The sequence below is a fragment of the Lacerta agilis genome, chromosome 18, assembly GCF_009819535.1.
Source record: "Lacerta agilis isolate rLacAgi1 chromosome 18, rLacAgi1.pri, whole genome shotgun sequence".
NCBI classification, from domain to species: Eukaryota; Metazoa; Chordata; class Lepidosauria; order Squamata; family Lacertidae; genus Lacerta; species Lacerta agilis.
In genome coordinates, this window is record NC_046329.1 from 2,345,995 (window position 1) to 2,366,511 (window position 20,517).

Sequence of the window (20,517 nt, forward strand, 5' to 3'; positions counted from 1 at the left end):
CGCTCAGAATGGCTGGGGCAACCCAGTCAGGTGAGGTATTATTAATAACAATAATAATAATAATCTTATCGAAATATAATAAAAAATTATGATGGTGATGATGGGATAAGGCGTGTCTATTTTCACCGGAGAAATGCTGGAGGCTCTTGAGCTCGGCCCACGCTGCAAACCCTAATTAGCTTTTATTGGGGGGCGTCCCTCCCACCTACCTGCTTCGGCCGCCGCCCCCTCTTCTTCTTCTTCTTCCTCCTCCTCCTCCTCCTCCTCCTCCTCGGCCTTCGGTCTTCCCTCCTTCCTCCTTCGGAAACCAAACGGAGCCGGCCCGCCGCGCGACGAGGAATGCACTTCCGGGTCAGTTCTCCGCCGTCACCCGGAAGCTATGTGGGGAGCAGGCCGGAAGCGAACGGGAAAGAAACCGCGAGCGCGCCTGCGCGTTGCTGCGCGGAAGGAGGCACTTCCGGCTCCTTCCGAAGGCCAGGGCGGAAGTAGAGCGGAAGTGGGAGGCGCGCGAGCCATAGAGCTGAGCGGGCCAGAAGGGTGGGGAGGAGGCGGCGGCGGCGGCGATGCGGTACAACGAGCGGGAGCTGCTGTCTCTCTCCCGGCAGCCAGCCGAGAAGGCGGCCGAGGTCCTCATGCGCGCCCCGAAGAAGGGAAGCGGTGAGGAAGAGGCGGGGGGGAGGGATGACGTCACGAGAGAAAACACCGCGGCGTGACGTCACCAGGCGGGTTGGGTGACGTCACACCCGCCAGGGGGTGGGGGAGGAGGAAGAGGCGGCGGCTCTCGTGGCGTCATCAGAGTTTATTGGGTTGGGGTGGTAGCAAAACTCCCAACCCCGGGGTGGCTTGGCTCGTCCTCACTGAGGACTAGCACCTTTGCTGTTACAGGGGGTTGATCTGGATGACCCTCATGGTCCCTTCTAACTCTACCTTTTCTATGATTATGTTACTCCGCTTTTTTATTCCGCTCTGTGGCCCAGAGGTGTTTACATTCAAAAGAACCCTCATGATTCTGCTCTTACCTTCATATTGCGATGGCCACCTGTCCATTTGCTGAGATGCCTGCTTTGCCGAGGGTTGGGCTAGAGGACCCTTGGGTGGAATCCATCGTTGTCCTAGTAAATTAGTAAAAATCACCAGTTGTGGGAACATCTGCCTTGACGTCGCAGGAGCGCATCTTCGCTCTCCCAACCTTGGACATCGTAGAACTGTAGAGTTGGAAGGGACCCCAAGAGTCATCTAGTCCAACCCTCCACAATGCAAGAATCGCAGAGCTGCAAAAATATGTGTGCAAGAGCTCTCAAACAACTCCCTCCATCTTGTCTTTCTCCGCAGCCGTGAAGAAGCGTTTGGTGAAACTGGTCGTCAACTTTCTCTTTTACTTCCGAACAGATGAGGCCGAGGTATTTTTGCTCACTACTCGCAGGGGAAATTACCCACTAGCAACTTTGCCAGATGTAATAATGATGCGAAGCCCGCTCAGGTTACTAGTCCTCAGGTGATGAGGTCCTCTGGCAAGTTGAGGCGGGTGGTAGGAGCATGATGAAAAGGCAATGCCTAAAATAATCTCTTAGTATTATTCTTCCAAAGTCTAATAAAGAGCTTGATCTTATTCGTGGAGTCTGGCTCCTGAATCTAGCCCTTGGAGAGCAACCAGAATAGGATTTTTTTTAAGGAGGGGTCCAGCAATCTCTAAATGTTCCCCAATCTCCCGCTAAACAACTGTGTTTTTATATGTCTATTGATTTGTTTCGCTTATTTAATAAAATTCATTTACCATTTGACTGTATAGAAAAATCTAGAAAAATATATAAAGGGGTTGGCTCCAATGCTGACCACCCTTTGAGTAAAACCACTGAAATGCACAGATAGGACCACCAGGGGTCCATTAATTTCATTGAGTCTCCTCTTGAGTATAACTTACTTGAAGACAAGACAAAAGAAGGCTTTTTACAAGGGTTTATCTGAGAATATATTTATTTATTTTTACTTTTTTAAGAAAGAAAAATCCTTGTGTAGCTTTCAATTAAAAACAGGGTTGGGAATATGCACAACATAGTTACAAGTACTTTTAGAAGCTTGAGTGAACGTGGAAAGCGATTAATTAACCTGTGTGTGTCTCTTTCTTTCTCCCCAGCCTATCGGTGCTTTGCTGTTGGAACACTGCAGTATCAGCCAAGAAGAAAGCAAAATATTTTCCATTAGTGAGTCTTGGGGGTATTGAGGAGACTGATGGGGGGAGTGGGTTTTCCTTTTTTTCTGGGAGCTTTTTCTTTCTTTCTTTCTCTTTTTTATCAATATTCATTATTATTTTTTACAAATTGGTCACTAATCAAAACAATAATAATAATATAATAATATTTATTATTTGTACCCCCGCCCATCTGGCTGGATTTCCCCAGCCACTCTGGGCGGCTTCCAACAAAAATCAGATACAAAAATATCACACATTAAAAACTTCCCTGAAAAGGGCTGCCTTCAGGTATTTTCTGAATGTCAGGTAGTTGTTTATCTCCTTGACCTGTGATGGGAGGGCGTTCCATAGGGCGGGCGCCACTACCGAGAAGGCCCTCTGTCTGGTTCCCAAATTGCTCTCTGAGATGTCTGTACCCATTTTGGGAGGAGACGGAATGCATTTCCAACTCACAAGTACCCCCTTTTCCACCCACAGTATTCAGACAGGGTCACTCAACACTTGGCACTAGATTTCAGGACGGCCGAAAGAAATCCTTCGCAGGGCAACTTGGAATTGCTTCTGTGGGTCGTGGGCGGTGACTTCCGGTTTTAAGATAGTCAAGTCAGTTTATTGTGCTTTAGCAGACATCCCATTAGATACATGAAAATAGTAACGGTAAGAATAAGACAAAATAAAATAAAAAAAATTCATTCCAGTAGCTACTGGAAGGAATTTTTCATTTTATTTTGTTTTGACTATGGCATGGCAGACCAACCAACACGGCTGCCTACCTGTAACTGGTAAGAATAAGAGATTGACATTTCTACTCCTTCACCTTTAAAGGATAAACCATTTCCCATACCCCTTTTAAGTTTATTAGCACGGATTTGAAGAAGAAGAGGAAGAGTTTGGATTTGATATCCCGCTTTATCACTACCCGAAGGAGTCTCAAAGCGGCTCACATTCTCCTTTCCCTTCCTCCCCCACAACAAACACTCTGAGGTGAGTGGGGCTGAGAGACTTCAGAGAAGTGTGACTAGCCCAAGGTCACCCAGCAGCTGCATGTGGAGGAGTGGAGACGCGAACCCGGTTCCCCAGATTACGAGACTACCACTCTTAACCACTACACCACACTGGCTCTCTAAGGCTTTGTAGAGCCTTAGCGAGAAATTTAGATATTCTGAAGGATGTATGCCTCTGTAACATCAGGCAGCAAAAAACAAGACTTGTTTTTCTTTTAAGACAGCTTTCGAAAGGGATCAGATATGTACGTCACAGCAGCTGAAGTGATCAACTTAATCCAGTGACACCAGCTTTTCAAAGTCTTGATAGTCATTGGCACCTCCAGGGTCCCCCTGCCACCCTCTTAGGACCCCCCACCCATGGAAAGCACTGCGCATTTTGGGAACCACTGCTCTCAAGGGACTGGCTGGGGCAATCCAGTGGGTAGTGGAGGTGGATGGATAATGAGCAATTTGAAGGAGGCTGGGAGGCAAGGCAGGGAGCCCAAAAACTCAGGTTTGTCCCAAGTAGACACGGTGCAAGAAGATCTTCCAAGCTCTGAAAAATTGATTTCATATGTTTCAAAGCTGCTTTTCATTCCAGTGAATCGCAAAGCAGCTTACAGACCGTAAGTAACAGTAAAAACCAGAGAACACCACAAGCAGAGCACAAATCAAATAGAATAATTCACAAACCGCCAGTAAAACAATTACAAACCACCATTAGAACAATTAACAAATCATCAGTTAAAACCATTGCAAATAATTGTTAAAACAATCCTTAAAATGCAGTTTCAGTTTCTTACAGTCGTAGTCGAGACCAGCATTTTAAAAAGAGCTAAAATACAAAATTGTAAAAGCAAGATACGATCATTATAAAAACAAGCCAGAATAAGAGCAGGGAGATAAGAGTCGCTGACCAGCAGGTTAAAAAAACTAGATTTATAACTATTGCTAAAGTGATCCAGTTGTGTGTCTGAAAGAGGAGACTTCATAAATGGAATAGCAATAGTCCCTCTTTGGGCATATTAACATAAATGTAATCTTACTGTATTGCATTTTGAAAAGGCCTAATAATTCTGACATTGACCAAGGGGTGACTGCAGGGGTAGCCGAGTTTTTGGCAGCAGTGCTTCAAGGAGTACTTTAACAGGAGGAAATTCTGGATTTTACATATATACGCATACAATCAGCCAGTGTGGTGTAGTGGTTAAGAGCGGTAGACTTGTAATCTGGTGAACCGGGTTCGCGTCTCCGCTCCTCCACATGCAGCTGCTGGGTGACCTTGGGCTAGTCACACTTCTCTGAAGTCTCTCAGCCCCACTCACCTCACAGAGTGTTTGTTGTGGGGGAGGATGGGAAAGGAGAATGTGAGCCGCTTTGAGACTCCTTCGGGTAGTGAAAAGCGGGATATCAAATCCAAACTCTTCTACGAGTTTAACTGTTGTTTCTTTGTGTGTGTGTGTGTGTGTGTGTGTGTATTTAAGGCTCTTGTATGTGATCCTTTCTCTCGTGGTTTTACTTGTAAAATGCCTTATAAAAGGTTTGATAAGTACCTTTTCTAGATTCAGGTAGGTAGCCGTGCTGGTCTGTCGCAGTCGAAATAAATTAAAAAATTGTCCAGTAGCACCTTAGACACCAACTAAGTTTGTTCTTGGTATAAGCACACGAAAGCTTATACCCAGAACAAACTTAGTTGGTCTCTAAGGTGCTACTGGACAATTTTTAAGTTTTTGCATTACCTGTGTAAAACAACAACAACAACAACAACCCGTTGTTGTTCAGTCGTTCAGTCGTGTCCGCCTCTTCGTGACCCCATGGACCAGAGCACGCCAGGCACGCCTATCCTTCACTGCCTCTCGCAGTTTGGCCAAACTCATGTTAGTAGCTTCGAGAACACTGTCCAACCATCTCATCCTCTGTCGTCCCCTTCTCCTTGTGCCCTCCATCTTTCCCAACAACAACCCACTGAGAGGTAAATTAGGCTAAGAGATCCTGACTTCCTCTGTCTTGGGAGGTTCACGTTTGAGAAGGGATGTGAGCTGTTTTCCCACATGAGCTGCACTGCCCTTTACTTGTGCTTTGCCGCAATCCTTGTCCAATAATCATAATTTTATTAAAGTTCAGTAGATAATGAGTCGCAAGACTGATGGCTTGGAGTCTCTTGTTTGCAGGTTTCCTCGAAGAACCTGAGAGAAAGTACTTCTTTGAATGTGATACAGAGGAGCAGTGTTTGGAGTGGGTCGAGGTTCTCCAGAGGGCGAGGTGAGGCCTGCCGGTCAGCTGGGGTTTGGGGATCCCTTCTTCCCAATTTTTTTCAAGGGGGTGGGGACCGTGTCTGCCAGCCCAGAAGGGACAGAGCGCAGGCTGCTTGGATCTCTGCGCAGCGCCCAGAGAAAACCGGCTTTCTTACTCCCCTTCCCTGGAGGTTTTTAAGCAGAGTTTGGATGGCCATCTGCCATGGCTGCTTTAGCTGAGATTCCTGCATTGCAGGGGGTGGGTCTGGATGATCCTCGGGGTCCCTTTCAATTCTACAATTCTATTACAGTCATACCTCTAGATACGAACGCTGCGTGTTGCGTTCGTCACGGGTTACGAACTCGCCAAACCCAGAAGTACCAGAACGGGTTACTTCCGGGTTCGCGCATGTGCAGAAGCACCGAATCGCTTCGCGCACATGCACAGACTCGGCGCTTCAGGTTGTGCACTGCTCATGTTGCGAACGGATCCCATTTGCAACCAGAGGTATGACTGTATTCTACTTCAGTCCTCGCTGCAGGAAAGAGCAGAGGCCCCTGAGCACCGCATGCCAGTGGTGGGTGGGGACAGAGTCAAGAGTGGGTGGAGCGACTCATGTAAAGTTTGCCGTCTGTGCAGGTTAGTTTGAACATCTCCCCCACCCCTTCCATCCAGGCACGATCAAGAGTTCAGTGATGCACACTGCCCATCTGGCTAGGTTGCCCCAGCCACTCTGGGCAGCTTCCAACAAATGATAACACAGTTACAGGTAGGTAGCCGTGTTGGTCTGCCACAGTCAAAACAAAATACAAAATAAAAAAATCCTTCCAGTAGCACCTTAGAGACCAACTAAGTTTGTTCTTGGTATGAGCTTTCGAAGTGTGCATGCACACGAAAGCTCATACCAAGAACAAACTTAGTTGGTCTCTAAGGTGCTACTGGAAGGATTTTTTTATTTTTTATTTTGTTTTGAAAATGATAACACAGTAAGACATCAAACGTTTAAAAGCTTCCCAATATAGGGCCGTCTTCTAAAAGGCAGATAGTTGCTTATCTCCTTGACACAGAGTTGCCATACGTCCAGAACCCCCTGGAGATATCCGGAATACTGCAGTTGGAAGCAGTGTTTGGGCAGAAATCCAGACATATTGCAGCCTATGTCAGCAGTGTCATTTTTGGCAATTTTCATTAAAAATAGCCCCAAAACTTTTTTGCGAATTTTCTCAACTTTGAGCAAAAAAAACCTTTTCCGTCTGGATTTTCAGTGTTTGAAAATCCTCTGCCTGGTTCCCTGTAACTTCCTGCAGGGAGGGAACCGCCAGAAGGCCCTTGGAGGAGGACCTCAGAGTCCGGGCTGAACGATGGGGGTGGAGACGCTCCTTCAGGTATACTGGGCTGAGGCCGTTTAGGGCTTTCAAGGTCAGCACCAACACTTTGAATTGTGCTCGGAAACGTACTGGGAGCCAATGTAGGTCTTTCAGGACCGGTGTTCTATGGTCCTGGCGGCCGCTCCCAGTCACCAGTCTAGCTGCCGCATTCTGGATTAGTTGTAGTTTCCAGGTCACCTTCAAAGGTAGCCCCACGTAGAGCGCATGGCAGTAGTCCAAGTGGGAGATAACCAAGGTATGTACTCTGGTATGTACTCACTCTGGTGAGACAGTCTGCAGACAGGGAGGGTCTCAGATGGAGCTGGTAGACAGCCACCCTGGACACAGAATTGACCTGTGCTGCTATGGACAGTGGTGAATCCAAAATGAGGGTCTCAAGGAGGGCCAGTGAGGGGTATTGCCAAGGGAGAACATCTAAGGGCCACACAGAGAAGTTTGGAGGGCCGGAGGCTCCCCATCCCTGAGGCAGAGCCTTAAAGAGCCCTACCACCATCTTTGAATAATCAAAGCTGTTGGCTTATCAGCCGCAAAAACAAAACCACAAATCCCAGAAGCATTGGGAGCAACAGGATCAGCTCCTCTGGGGTTGTTTTGGGGCGGAGTTAATGGGAAGAGCTTTGCCGTGAATGTTCACTAGAAATCTGGTTCTGCTGCCTCCGCCCTTCACAGTCGGATCCGTTCTCCTTCTGCCAACAGCTACGAGTTCATGAGGAGCAGCTTGGTCTTCTATCGGAATGAGATCCTGAAGATGACAGGAAAGGTGAGTAGCTCCTGGGCCGGAAAGCAGGTGAGGGTGCTCACCCAGAGACGGGGAAGTAACGGCCGGGACGAGGATGCAGAGTTTCTGCCCTGGGTCATCCCGCGATACTATGGTTCGAACTGATGTTTATTTTTTTTACATTTTACTCCAAGTAGACCCATTCATCCTAAATAAAACCCAATAAAGGAGATGTGTATATACAGATGTTTTTTTTTTTGTATTTTTTAAAGATGCGATCCCATTGGTGCCAACTTGCCTATGGCTCCTCCAGGGTTTCAGGTGCAGGGAGAGCAGGGGGGTGTGTGTGTATGGACTCCCAGCCCTGCCAGGGGTTGAACCTGACACCTTCTGCATGCAGGGCAGCTGGTCTGCCAAAGAGCCATGGACTCGTATCCCCCCACCCTTTCAAATTTAGCATCTCCAGACATCCAGCCCTCAAAGCCCCACCTCTCCTTTCGCCACAGGACCCCTTGGAGCAGTACGGCATCTCAGGGGAAGCCCGCTTCCAGCTGGGCGCACGGAAGGTATAACCCCGAGCACTTGGATCTGGGCCGGCACCTCACCATACCACCAGCATCCTTGCGCAGCTCCCCGAGACTCCAGGATCAGGACTGTACGCCGACAGAGTGAGTTGCTTCCACGAACTTGTAGGATCTCCCTCGTGCTGTTCAAGAGGGTGTTGCTACCCACCCACCTGCTTCCTCCTAGCTTTGGGGGGGGCTGAAACGAGAGTGGAGATTTGACTCTAGTGGCTGCTGGTTTTCTTTCCTTCCAGGGCTCAGGCAACCTGCTATTCAGCTCAGAATCGCGTTTCCTCGTGTGCGTAAACGTGCACACGAACAACAATGGCAAGGGTGCTCCTGGAGCTGAAGGAAGGGGCAGGGGCTTTTTGGAATCATGCTCGATTTTCATTAACGCCCCAAATAGGGTTTTTCCCTAACTTTTGTGCTGAGATTTGAGATCCGCGGTACACCCAGAAACCACCTGCAGAGTTTCCCCACCGCAGCTCTGCATGAGTAACTGCTCTGGCTTTGCCCACCTTCCCATCAGCTGCCTGGTTTGGGTGGGAGCCACTATGCTGTCCTTTCAAGGGATACGGGGGTGCTGAATCGCTCCCCCCGCATCTCCCCCTCCCAGTGAAATGGGCTGTGTATGTCTCGGAAAAGTCATTGCCCCCAGTCCTGAGCCCCTCACACCCCCACCTCAGCAATTCTCACCCAGGATGAGGCAACTCTTGCTCTATAAGGAAACATTTTCAGCAGGAGTGGTGGGTAGGTGGGAGCACACTCAGTTCCCCAAGCAAGCATGTGTGTTTACCTAGTACAGGGTTTCCCAAACTTGGGTCGCCAGTGGGTTTTTTTGGACTGCAACTCCCATCATCCGTAGCTAGCAGGACCAGTGATCAGGGATGAGAATTGTGTTCCGAAAACAGTTGGAGACCCAAGTTTGGGAAAACCTGAGCTAGAAGGTGTTGGACAGAAGAATGCTGGAGCAGCAACGCGACTTATCTGGACTACTGGAGCAGCAACGCACCTATCTCCCTCAGGTGCTCAGCCATCTTTTACTGTTTTGTCGTGCCTTGCTGGCATCCCCTGCGTCAGAGCTGCTCTCTGCGCCTGGCAACACAGCGAAGTGAGAAGAGCCCCTCACCACTTTCCCAAGGCCGGTGCCCAAACTGTGCGCTGTTCCAAGCTCACTCCGGAGCAGGTTCCTTGCTTGCTGGGGCAGCAGAAATCTCCCTCCCTCAAAGAAAAAATAGCTTGTTCTCCTTCCCTCGTTGCTCTCTTCTTTCCCCTCTCTCTCTTCTGCCCAACTTTTGGGACTGGCAGCTGAATGTAATTTTTTTATATATATAAAAATCTGCTGTGAAATTTAGAGAGGCGTTTTAAAAACTCACTGAAAGCTGTGGTTCTCTGGCCGATATCGGACTCGAAACTCTGTCCCGGGGGGGGGGGGGGCTGCTGCTTTCTCCAACCCTGCCCTAAGAGGCTGAATTTCACTACTGCGTGTGTGAGGCAAAGGGGAAACAAGACCAGGGAGTCTGCGATCCTCGGCCAGTTGCTCGTGGACGATGGGAGCTTGTGAAACCCACTGTCCTCTAAAGGGGCAGAGTTTGGGGGGACGAATGTGGGGGAGAGAGAGAAAAAAATCACCAACCACAAAGGGCGGCTAGTTATTTAGAGGTTCTTAAGAGGTTGTAGAAATGTAAAATGTACTTTATCAGTTTACATTCATCTTCTGTACTCCTGCTACCCCAAGAGACCATTGCCTGATGGATTATTGGCCAGTTTTATTACTTCTGTGCATTAAACCAGGAATTTTACTGTTTTGTTGACATGCCCAGATCCCCTTTTGTTATGTCCACACTGATTTTCTTGACCCTCTAATAAACGAAACTACTGTCTTGTTGGCGTTTGGCTTTTTGCGTTTCTTTGCGAGAGGTGGGAATAGGCTGGGACCAGTTGTGCATTCAAAAGCGCATCCATGCGAGGATTTTTACCCCACTGCATTGGGATATCGGCTGGAGGAGGTCAGGCAATGTCTCCTCCCCAGTCCCACCATCCTTGAATTGCTGGAAAGGTGAACTCTGCTGTTGCATTTTACTTGCCAGAATGGATGGAGGATTGTTGGGTGTGTGTGTGTGTGTGTGTGTGTCACTGCAACAAGTCAGTATGTTCAGATCAAGGGAAGTCACAGTCCTGTTCTATCTGCCTTGATCAGACCACACCTGGAGTCCCGTGTCCACTTCTGGGCACCACAATTTAAGAAGGATGTTGACAAACTGGAAGGTGTGCAGAGGAGGGAGACCAAGATGATACATACAAATCTCCCCAATGACCCAAAAGACCCTATTTTGCCTGTCCTGGCTAAGGGACTGGAAACCAGACCTGATGAGGAATGGTTGAAGGAGCTGGAGGAGACGGAGAGGAGATAGGATAGCCATCTTCCAATTATCTCAAGGGCTGTCACAGGGAGCAACCTTGTTTTCTCCTGCTCTGGAGGGTAGGACTTGGAACAAATAGCTTCATGTTACATGAAAAGAGATTCAAAAAAACTTTCTGACAGTAAGAGCTGTTTGACAGTGGAATGGTCTCCCTCGGGAGGAGGTAGACTCTCCTTCCTTTTAGGCCTTTAAGCAGATGTTGGATGGCCACCTGCCGCAGATGATTCAGTTGAGATTCCTGCATTGCAGGGGGTTCCCTTGGGGGTCCCTTCCAACACTACAGTTCAATGATTCTACAAAGGTGAAATCTACATTTATCGCTCAGTTGACCTCTAGCATGTGGCCTCCGGCTGTGAAACCTGGATGTCTCTTGCAAAAGAAACCAGACAACTTCAAAAAGGATAAAAGCACCACCACAATGGTATACAGTGTATTAAAATACATACATTTTTTTTAATATAAAGACAAACTTCAAAGCCATTTTCTTTTCTTTTTTCAATTACAAATCGGGGTGAGGTGCGGGGGGAGATCTGAAGTGGAAGTTAGAACAGAAAGATAATTTTTATTTTATTTTTGCAGTGCAGAGAATCAGAAGGAATGGAAGGGGCTGAAATATATAGATAAAAGATTATTACATACATATATACACAACGCCAGAAGAAGTTCATATGGATCTATGGAAGAATGACAGACGGAGATATCATGGAGCAAAGTCTCAAAAACAAACAACCCCCAAGATACATCAGATGAGAGACTGAAATTTAAATAAGATTTCATTTTCATGGGCTAATGTATACAAATCAAGTTCCTAGTTGCTGGGAAAGAACACCCCACCTCTAAGAATATGGGTACTCCCTTCAATCCATTTACAAACGGATTCCTTTTATTTTACAGATTTAATTCCTGAGCATCAGCAATTTCCATCACTGACCGAATACCGTCCCCCCCCCCGCCCACATCCAAACTCCCTGCTTCGGCAAGGCAAAGCCTCAATTCATTGTGGAGGGGGGAGGAACCAGGTAATTCCTTAACCAGCCCCCCAAGGGCTGTTTCTGCAATGCACGTTTCTCAAAAGGCTCAAAAAACGCAAACTACTGAAAGGAGGAGCTGCTTTACCCTACATTTCTCCCTCCTATTTTTCTTTTTAAATAGATCTCCATCCCATCAAGGCTAGAAAAGGGGGGGGGGGGCGCTAAGGTGTTGTTGTTTTTTAAGGTTCCAATGTGCATGTGGGTGAGGAAATCCAGAATTATGAAGGGCTGAGCAGATGTCCTCATGTCCAGCCAATACCTGCAGGGAGGAAGACCTGTTTTGAACCAGATTTGCAAAAACAGCCTCCTGCATCCAGGAAGTTGCCTGCAGGCAACCGAGACAAAGATATTTTGCAAATGGGATGCTTGCTATCAACCCCCCAGCACCCACCTTTCTTTCAGAGTACCACAAATTCCTATCCTAGTTAAACACAGACAAGCAAGCCAGTTTCTACGGAAGTTCTTGTTGGATATTAAGATACCCGGCAAAGCTGATTTCAAACTTCACAGGAGATTGTGGCCTCCTGCTTAATGGACTGCATCTACTACAGTGTGTTAGACTGATCGGAAAGTAGTTTTTACCCTGCGAAAGGCTACTTTTCCCCCTGTGGGTCTGTTTCGGGGGCAGGGGGAGCACCATTAACACCCAACCCCAGAAGCCCCCCACCCCTGCCCTGATTTTGAAGCAATTCTACAACTTTTAAAAACCCAAGCGACTCCACTGGACGCAAACCAATTCTACCATCGCTGTTGCAATGACCCGCACACTTTCACAAAGAGTACACACACCATCTCAAAGCAATCCCAAAGTTTCTTTATCAAACACTCTATCCAAGTTGCAAAGAAGGGGCTTAGGTTGGGGGGGGGGAAGAGAACCAGAAAATCACAGGGTGTGCGTGTGTTTCAGATTTTCTGAGGGTGTGCGCTCCCCGCAAAATAAATGGGTGCTATCCAAGCTCATGCCACAGGCACCACTCTTTAAGATTTCAAAGCACGCTAGATCTGTACGAGTTCTCCTACCCAGCGGTTTAGGAGAAAGGTTGTGTTTGGAAATGGAATGGAAGAGGTTGGCCGCGAAAATGAGGACCTCGGCCTGTAGTCTGCAGGGTCCGTTTACCATTGTGAGGCCCCTCCAAGATGGCAGAGGCTGGTCTAGGATAACTTCAGATAAGATGGAGCCCTGGTGGCTTAGCAAAACACAAACACACCCAAATAGCACCATATTCTGCACCAGAAACAGGGTCAAGCATTTAAAGAGTTTTGCTGCTGAACTAATACTCTGCCCTCCTGAAAAATAGTTAGAAGACAAGTTCCCTTCTCCTCCCCTTACACAACTTAACATAATCTCTGTGTGCTTGCGGACAAAGTAAAAAAAAAAAAAAGCATCTTAAAGCAGGTTTTACTGGCAAATAATAAAATATAACACCCAGCCTCCCTCCTTTCCTTGTGGCCTGTCGTCAACAGGTTGGCTGGGTAAAAGGAATGGGCCCCAGGGGAGGGGGGAGAACCCAGCCAAGCACCTTAGGGTTTCGATTTGCATCTAGCACCAATGAAGGGAAGCAGCAGCAGCAGCAAATCCCACTCAGAAAAATAAATTAATTAAAAGAAGGCAGGGGAGGTCCCAAAAGCTCACTACAAGCTTCTCCCAAGAACTGCATCGCAAGACAAAAGTGGTGTGGGTTTCGATTTTAATGCACGGCCCTGGGGGTTGTTGACTGGGGAGCCCCTGAGATTCCATCTCTGTACCAGAAGCAGCACGCCAAATATTACAATTGTCCTTTGGGGGGGGGGTGATATTTCCAGAGGCAGGGAGTCCCGCCCCAGCAGCCGAATGGATTTGTGTTTCGGCATGGAGTTCTTGCAAACAAGACAGCACCAGCAAGAAATCTAGCTGAGTCCCCCAGGGGTCGGGTAAGGCAGGTTTCGGGTGAGGACACAGGACCTACTGCCCCAAGTCTGAACCGCCCGGTTAATTAAAAACAGGCAGCTCGGTCTTCGTATCTTTGGCCAGCTCTCCCGTGCTTTTGTAAAATCAAAACCCTGGGCTGGTCAGAGGAGAAGCCCCCCCCCCCTCCCCACCCTATTGCCTGCTTGGCTCAACACTGCTATGGAGAGGTCCCCATCCGGCATTTTAAAGACTATATTTCGAACGGAAGATCAATGCATGAAACACACACACCGCGCTTTGCAACCTCAAGAGTTCTGAAAATGAGAAGACGGGTTGAGGGGAGATAGAGGAATCTTTTTTTAAGAGGGGGGGAGAAAGCGGTTGCTGGAGAGAGCTCAACCCAAGCGCAGCAAGCCGTGCGTCAGGTATTGAGAAATTCACACCCTACGAATTTAACACAGGGCGGAAGGTGAGGAGGTGAACAGGAGGGGGCGACTCCAAACAGACATTCGTTTTAGTTTCAGACCTAGGAAAAGATTTGCAGCTGACTGGAGAAGACTTGTAAGAACCAGGCCTTCAAGTGGGATTTAGGAAAAGCAAGCTAAGACTGAGGGAAAGGGAAAGAAAGCACAAACTGTATCCACACTTTCCCCCCAAAGTGGAAATTTGCAGACATCGTGGGTCTGAAGGGGAAAAATACCCGAGTGTGGAAGGAGGGCCAGAAAGAGAAGCTGGAGTGCTGCTGGAAACCTGGCCGGTGACAGAAGGCAGCGGAGATTTATCCAAGCAAGATAATGGGTTTTGGCAGCCAGTCCACATTCATTAGGGGGTTATTTCTGTGCTGGTCCTGCACAGCGGAAGGGGGAAAAGGGGTTGCCAGAGTAATGAGCTGCATCCTCCCTGTTCCTTCTGGGGTGGGGAAACCAAAGCCAAAAGGAATTCATTCGGCTTGCAATGAGTTTTTTAAGAAACCTGGAAACGGGGAGGTTTTGGCTCTCTGCCGACGCTGAGCAGTCCAACAGGGGCAAGGGAAAATAAGCAGAATGGTGAAGAAAAGTCTTCAGGAGAAGTCAGTTGTTTGCTCCAAGACATTAGCGGAGGCGGGAGAGAGAGAGAGCAAGACAGACAGATTCAGGGGAAAGCAAGACTCTCTTATAAAAGCCGTAAGGTGGATCTTGGAAGTAAGGAAGGCAAACGTGAGACTTTAGGGACCACTGTGGTATTGAGGGGAGCGAGAATTATACCCTCTGCTGTGATCATCACAGACTTTCTTATTCTCATGCCCTTGCCATTTCCTCCCTGATTTTAGGCACACCTGAGGAAACAAAACTGCCATTTGTCTCCTGCTTCCAATTACACTTTGGACACAACCTGATAAAAAAATTAGCAGAAAGCATACGAGTGTGTATGTGTTTTTAAACAGATCTATCCCCCCCTCCCACATCTCACCATTCCCAGAAAGATGTGTGCCTTTAAAAAAACAAATGTAAGAATTATTCCTATGCACTGATCACCCAAGTCACAATTTATTATTTTTAAAAAATCAGCAAAGCACCAATGTTGTCAGGCGAGATACAAAAAAAGTTAAGGTTGATTGCACGTGTGTGTGTGTGTGTGTGTGTGTGTGTGTGTGTGTGTGTGTGTTTTATCTCTGATGCAGGGATGTGAAATCACATTTTTAAAACACGACCCACTGAGAAGCAACGACGACAGAAGCAGTGAGCGGACTTGTCTTTGACGGAACGTACAAAGCCGCGTGTCTTGATCAAGTATAAAAAATCTTGCCGTTGACAACAGCAACACACGAGAAGGATGCCAGAACACCAAGAAGGAAAGTTGGCAGCAGGCCCAGCGCAAGACCCTTGGCGGCCTGCTTTCTCAAGTTTCCCAGTGCAAGCGGCCTGGCCGACGACACCAAAGGGATGCCCCTGTGTGGCCATCGCCTCCCCAAACAAATCATCCCTGGGGGAATATTCCAAGAGCGGGAGACGGAGAGAACACAAAACAGGAAGGAAAGAGCACCGGGCAAGGATGATGAGCATCCTTGCTTCTTCCAAGGACCAAAGCGACGAGTCAGACAGCCGGGGACCCAATCTGCTGCCTCCGAGGGGAGGACAAACTGGGAAAGATCCTCACCGAGGGCAAGGCAGAACACCCCAAAGACGGCATGTTTAGAAAACTGTAAGCAATGGGGTTTCTTTTGTTTGTTTTTAAGGAAACCTACAAAGCCTGCACCCGGGCAAGAAAGGTGCCAAGCCTGAGGCGGAGTCCCAAAATACAGGGGAAGCTGCCCTTGGCATGGGGGAAAGCTTGCCAGTGCACGGCTGCCTGGCAGGAGCCATTCCGCCGGAAAGGCAGGGGTTGCTTTCATCGCCACCCACCCCAGAAGTCAGTGGGTCAGGGTCCCAACCCCCACCCCAACTCCGAACACGACCCTTTTGGTTTTCACAGTTAAGGCAGAGGAATCCCCTTCCCCTCGCTTTGGAAACGCACCAGGGGGTGGGTGTCCGTTTCTGGGGCGGGAGAGGCCATGTTTTATCCTCCACAAGCACCATATCTGAATTCTGCTGGGAAGCCAGGAGGGGAGTGTGTTCTGGCCGCGTTCCCACCTTCAAATAAGCATTACATCACATCGGTGGTCAGATCTACAGCATGGGCGGGGGGGGGGAGGCAGATAGCCGGCATCATGCCCATACAAAATGACTGGCTCCGCTCATCCCCGACCCCTGCTCAATGCCAGCTGCTGCCCAACGGCCAACTAAGGTTGCTTTTAAGGGGCTAGCTCTGAGGAGGACAACCCACCTGCCCTGGATTCCTCATTTCCCCTGGCTTCACTACAGAGCGAAGAGACACAGGTGATGAAATGGACCAGACATCTCATGGGAGCGGGTGGAATAAATTAAGAAGAGTCACTCTATATATGAACGTGGCTTGGTATTGGTCACACACACACCCAGGCCTATGCGCCCCGCAAAAACGAAAAACGAAAGCACCACGGGGGAGCTCAGCCCAGAGAGGCACAGCATCTGTCGGGCATGAATAGCACCAAGAGAACCTTTTGGGTGTGTGTCCACTTGTGTTGGCCAGTCCTTTTGTTATTAGCAGTATTTCAGGGAGGAATCTGTGATTTCGTTTGTTAAAAGTCCTCCTCCTCCTCTTTTCCCCTCCCCAAGATTTTCCTTGGAATGAACACACACAGAGCGTAAGGGTGGGGGTTGCCTTTTGTGAAAACACGTGTTCTCAAACTTTAAAAAATATATAAATATCTAAACTATATCAACAATACAAATCGGAGGCCGTTGTCGCCTTCTGCAGTTTGAGTATATCTAGAAAGAGATATATACATATACATATATATTATATAATATAATATACACATATATATATATACACACACACATACACTTAAGATTTCACAGTAGCTTTTTCTTCCGGCTTTTAGGCTTAGGACTCAAGGGTTCCATTCCGTTTGCCTGTCTCTTTCCTCGTCTGGTCTTCCTGCGTGTGTCCAGTAGTAAAGAGAGATGAGGGGGGGGGAGCAGAAGCCCCTCTCTACAGCGGTTGAGGGCAGCACCTTCAAGTGAAAGTGGAGAGGCGTTGGTCCAGGCTGGCCTTGCATAGGTCACGTGGGGGTTTGAGGTAGAAGGTCCTTAGTTACCTGTGGAAACAGGGGAGGGAGGGAAGAGAAGCACACTTTAAGCCAGCGGGTTACTGACAGTTCACGAAACCAGGAAATCAAGGACGCAGGCAGGGCTGGGGAGATTTGACCCAGTGCGGCCCTCCAGGGCCTCTGCCCGGCCCTCAGAACTCTCGCCTCGCTTGACCTGCCACAAGACAGAGCCAGTGTTTCATAGTGGTGTTTCCCTTGCAAGCTAGGGATGATGGGAGCTGTAATCCAAAAGCAGCTGGAGACCCGAGTTTGGGAAAAACTGAGTTGGAGCGTCAGACTGGACATGGGAGAGCCCAAGGTTCAAATCCCCCTCTCGGCCACGGAGTTCAGTGGGTGAACCTTGGGAGACGCTCACGGACTTCTCTCAGCCTAGCCTACCTCGCAGGGCTGTTGTTGCTGCTGCGCAGGAAGAACCAGTGCTATTTTTCTAGAAAAAAAAGAGGTGCCATGAACGCCTCCCTTGTTCTCCTATAATGGCACGGGTGCCCCCCTGAGAAGTTCTGGAACAAGAGTTCTGGCGAGTTCCAGCTGGAAAAAAAATGCCCTGGGAAGAACCAGGTACGCCACACCTTGAGCCCTTGGAAGGAAAAGGTGGGATATGAATGCAAGAATGATGATAAGGAGGAGTTTCATTGCTTTGTGGGCAAACAAGGCCTCTCTCTTCCTCGACCCTCCAAACTCGGGTTCCAGTTATTGCAAGTAAACGCCAGTCATTAATTTTTCAGGTCCAGGCATGATGCCATCTATCCAGTAAGAACAATTTAGTCAGGAAGCTGCTTCATGACGAGTGAGGCCACTGGTCCAACCAACTCCGCAATGTCTACACTGGCTGGCAGCTGCAGCTCTCCAGAAAAAAAGGAGCCTCTCCCAGCCCTGTCTGGAGACGCCATTCTGCATGCGAGGGCAGAAGCTGCACGGCTGACGACCACCACCACCCCAAGGAAGGTAGTGAAAAGGGCCGCAAGATCAACCAGGAAAAACAACAACAACATTATTATTATTTATATACTGCCCGTCTGATCAGGTTACCCCAGCCACTCTGGGCAGCTTCCGTCAAATCAAAACATAGTAAATCAAACATTAAAAACCTCCCGATACAGAACTGCCTTCAGATGTCTTCCAAATGTTACCAAAAAGGCTCTCTGCCTGGTTCCCTGCAACCTCACTTCTCGCAGTAAGGGAACTGCCGGAAGACCCTCAGAGCTGGACCTCAGTGTCTGGGCTGAGCGATGGGGGTGGAGACGCTCCTTCAGGTATACTGGGCTGAGGCTGTTTAGGGCTTTAAAGGTCATCACCAACACTTTGGACTGCTCTTGGAAACTGGGAGCCAATGTACGTCTTTCTGGACCTGTGTTATATGGTCCCAGTCCCCAGTCTAGCTGTCACATTCTTTGTTAGTTGCATTTTCCGATTCGCCTTCAAAGGTAGCCCCACGGAGAGCGCATGGCAGTAGTCCAAGCAGGGCATGCACCCCTCTGGCAAGACAGGGTGCAGGCAGGGAGGGCCTCAGATGGAGCTGGCAGATAGCCGCCCTGGGCGCAGGATGGACCTGTGCCTCCATGGACAGCAGTGAGTCCAAAATGACCCCCAGGCTGCGTACTTGGTCTGGGGCTTAGTAACCCAACAAAGGACCAGGGAGTCCCCCACACCTGCCCGACCCCTTTCTCCCAGATTCAACCTTAATCCATTAGCAGCCACCCACCCCACAAGCACCTTGCAAGGGCAGAAGAAGCTGCCTGCCCCACCCCACCCGCGCCTCCCGGCCAGCCTTACCTTACGGAGCACGAACGCTTAAAGGGTCAAGCCGAGCCCATTACCGCGGCTTAACCCCGGGGAGGTGCGAAGCGTAAGGAGACTGCAGGCCGAGGGTGACCCACATAGCGGGCGCGGCGGAGGCAGCGGCGCTGGGCTGCGGGATCCCGGGCGCGGCCTGGGCTAGCGCCAAACGGGGCAGAGGCGGGTGGTGGACAGTGAAGGAAGGGCGGGAGGATTTGTGCTGGAGAGAAGCTAGCTTAATAGACAAAGCGGAGTTAGCGGGGGAAGAGGAGGACGGCGGCGGCGGCAAGAAGGCTTCGGAGACCGGCAGGGAGGAAAAGCCCTGCAGGAGGACGGGGTCGCTGTTGGAGGCGAGGAGGGGAGGGGGCGGAGGCAAGGAGACGTTGGGAGGCGGGGTGCGCCGGGAAGGGTGCGCCGGGGTCCGCGCGAGGTGCTGCGTCTCGCCGGCCGGGGGCGAGTGGAAGGATGGGGAGGCGGGAGCCACCTGCAGAGGGTTCAGGCTTAGCACGGTGGAGGCAGCGCTGCTGCCAAAGTGGAGGGTGGAGGAAGAGGAGGAGAAAGACGGAAGGGAAGGCGATGGAGCGGAGGAGGAGGAGGAGGAGGAGGAGGCAGAAGGCACCACATGGTTAAAAATACCTGCAAACAGGAGAAAGAAACAAACTCAGCAGGCGGAACTTTGGCATGGCTCACAGCGAGAGAAGCAAAAACAAACAACCACATGACACAACACAACCGGGGGGCGGGGGGAGAATATTTCTTTTTAAAGCAAGCAAGCAAACTTAAAAAAAAAAAAGATTGCAGCAGCCGCAGCTTGACAGACAAATGCGCAGCATGGAGAAAATGAACGGCAGCCGCAGCGGCAAGCGATGAGCAGCGATGGCGGAGAAGCTGAGCGGGGGTAGAGGCTTGCTCACTTACCTGTCTCCTTTTTCGCGCCAGGGGGAAGGGGCTTTGGCTGAACTCAGAGACCCAACAGCGCACACCCATTTCTAAGGCCCACTTTTTGGCGACAGCAAGCTAGTCTCAAGGAAGCTACTGCTGCCGCAGACACTCTGCCCCGGAAACACGACTTCTCCCCAAAAAGAGAGGCTCTTAGGAGGAGACCTTCAGGCACGCAAGTTTGTGGGGAATTGGCATGTGTCCTCCTTGGTTCCCCTTGCTGGCTGGGGGAAGACACCAGGCAACATTTGGGGAAGGCACCAGGTAGGCCAAGGATGGTCTGTGTAGCCCAAGCCCCCCCCCCCACCTTTGTGGAACACAGCTCAGCACAAGTGGAATGAGGGATCTCCCAGAAAAGAAGAGCCTTTGAAAACCTGGTTCTGACCTATAAAGCCTTAAACGGCTCAGGGCCGCAATACCTCAAGGATCGCCTCTCTCCATATGAGCATACCCGGACCCTGAAATCCTCCAAGACCCTTCTTTGTGTGCCTGTCCCACGAAAGGTCCAGAGGGTGGCAACACAGTAACGGGGCCTTCTCTGCAGTGGCTCCCCGCTTGTGGAATGCTCTCCCCAGGGAGCTTCACCTGGCGCCTTCATTATATACTTTTAGGCTCTTCAACCGGCCCTTGGGCTGACAAATACCCTGCAACCTTTTAAATGTATCTGTGGGAAGGGGAGTATTGTTCTGCTGTTTTGGTTTAATTATTT

General features: G+C 49.5%; 2 protein-coding genes and 1 long non-coding RNA gene across 6 annotated transcripts in view; 1 reads left to right on the top strand and 2 right to left on the bottom strand.

Moving 5' to 3' along the window:
- Positions 1-500: 500 nt before the first annotated feature.
- Positions 501-8,239, top strand: PLEKHJ1 (pleckstrin homology domain containing J1). The gene is made up of 6 exons (XM_033136761.1): positions 501-657; positions 1,333-1,400; positions 2,135-2,201; positions 5,349-5,439; positions 7,497-7,560; positions 8,025-8,239. The coding sequence occupies exons 1-6, from the start codon at positions 564-566 to the stop codon at positions 8,088-8,090; spliced, it is 450 nt and encodes a 149-aa protein (XP_032992652.1). The 5' UTR covers positions 501-563; the 3' UTR covers positions 8,091-8,239.
- A 3,478-nt stretch (positions 8,240-11,717) lies between these two features.
- LOC117039644 lies at positions 11,718-12,906 on the bottom strand. The gene is made up of 2 exons (XR_004425787.1): positions 11,795-12,906; positions 11,718-11,763 (listed from the first exon to the last, which is right to left on the bottom strand). It is a non-coding gene; the product is annotated as an uncharacterized LOC117039644 (long non-coding RNA).
- A 3,695-nt stretch (positions 12,907-16,601) lies between these two features.
- The window catches only part of DOT1L (DOT1 like histone lysine methyltransferase), a 66,410-nt gene continuing 62,494 nt past the window's right edge, over positions 16,602-20,517 (bottom strand). For 3 of the 4 annotated variants that reach the window (XM_033136466.1, XM_033136465.1, XM_033136464.1), the window contains 2 exons: positions 18,867-19,505; positions 16,602-17,081 (listed from right to left, as the gene is read on the bottom strand). In XM_033136466.1, the coding sequence (XP_032992357.1) occupies positions 18,907-19,505 (599 nt within the window). In that variant the 3' untranslated portion in view covers positions 16,602-17,081; positions 18,867-18,906. The remainder of the gene's footprint in view (positions 17,082-18,866; positions 19,506-20,517) is intronic. The other variant, XM_033136467.1, reaches the window with a different exon arrangement.

What these genes read in the sequence shown, in the direction of transcription:
- PLEKHJ1 (XM_033136761.1), top strand. Translation starts at nt 564, where the DNA reads ATGCGGTACAACGAGCGGGAGCTGCTGTCTCTCTCCCGGCAGCCAGCC. An exon ending in TCCGAACAGATGAGGCCGAG is followed by an intron (nt 1,401 to 2,134) that starts GTATTTTTGCTC and finishes CTTTCTCCCCAG; the next exon opens with CCTATCGGTGCTTTGCTGTT. An exon ending in GAGGTTCTCCAGAGGGCGAG is followed by an intron (nt 5,440 to 7,496) that starts GTGAGGCCTGCC and finishes TTCTGCCAACAG; the next exon opens with CTACGAGTTCATGAGGAGCA.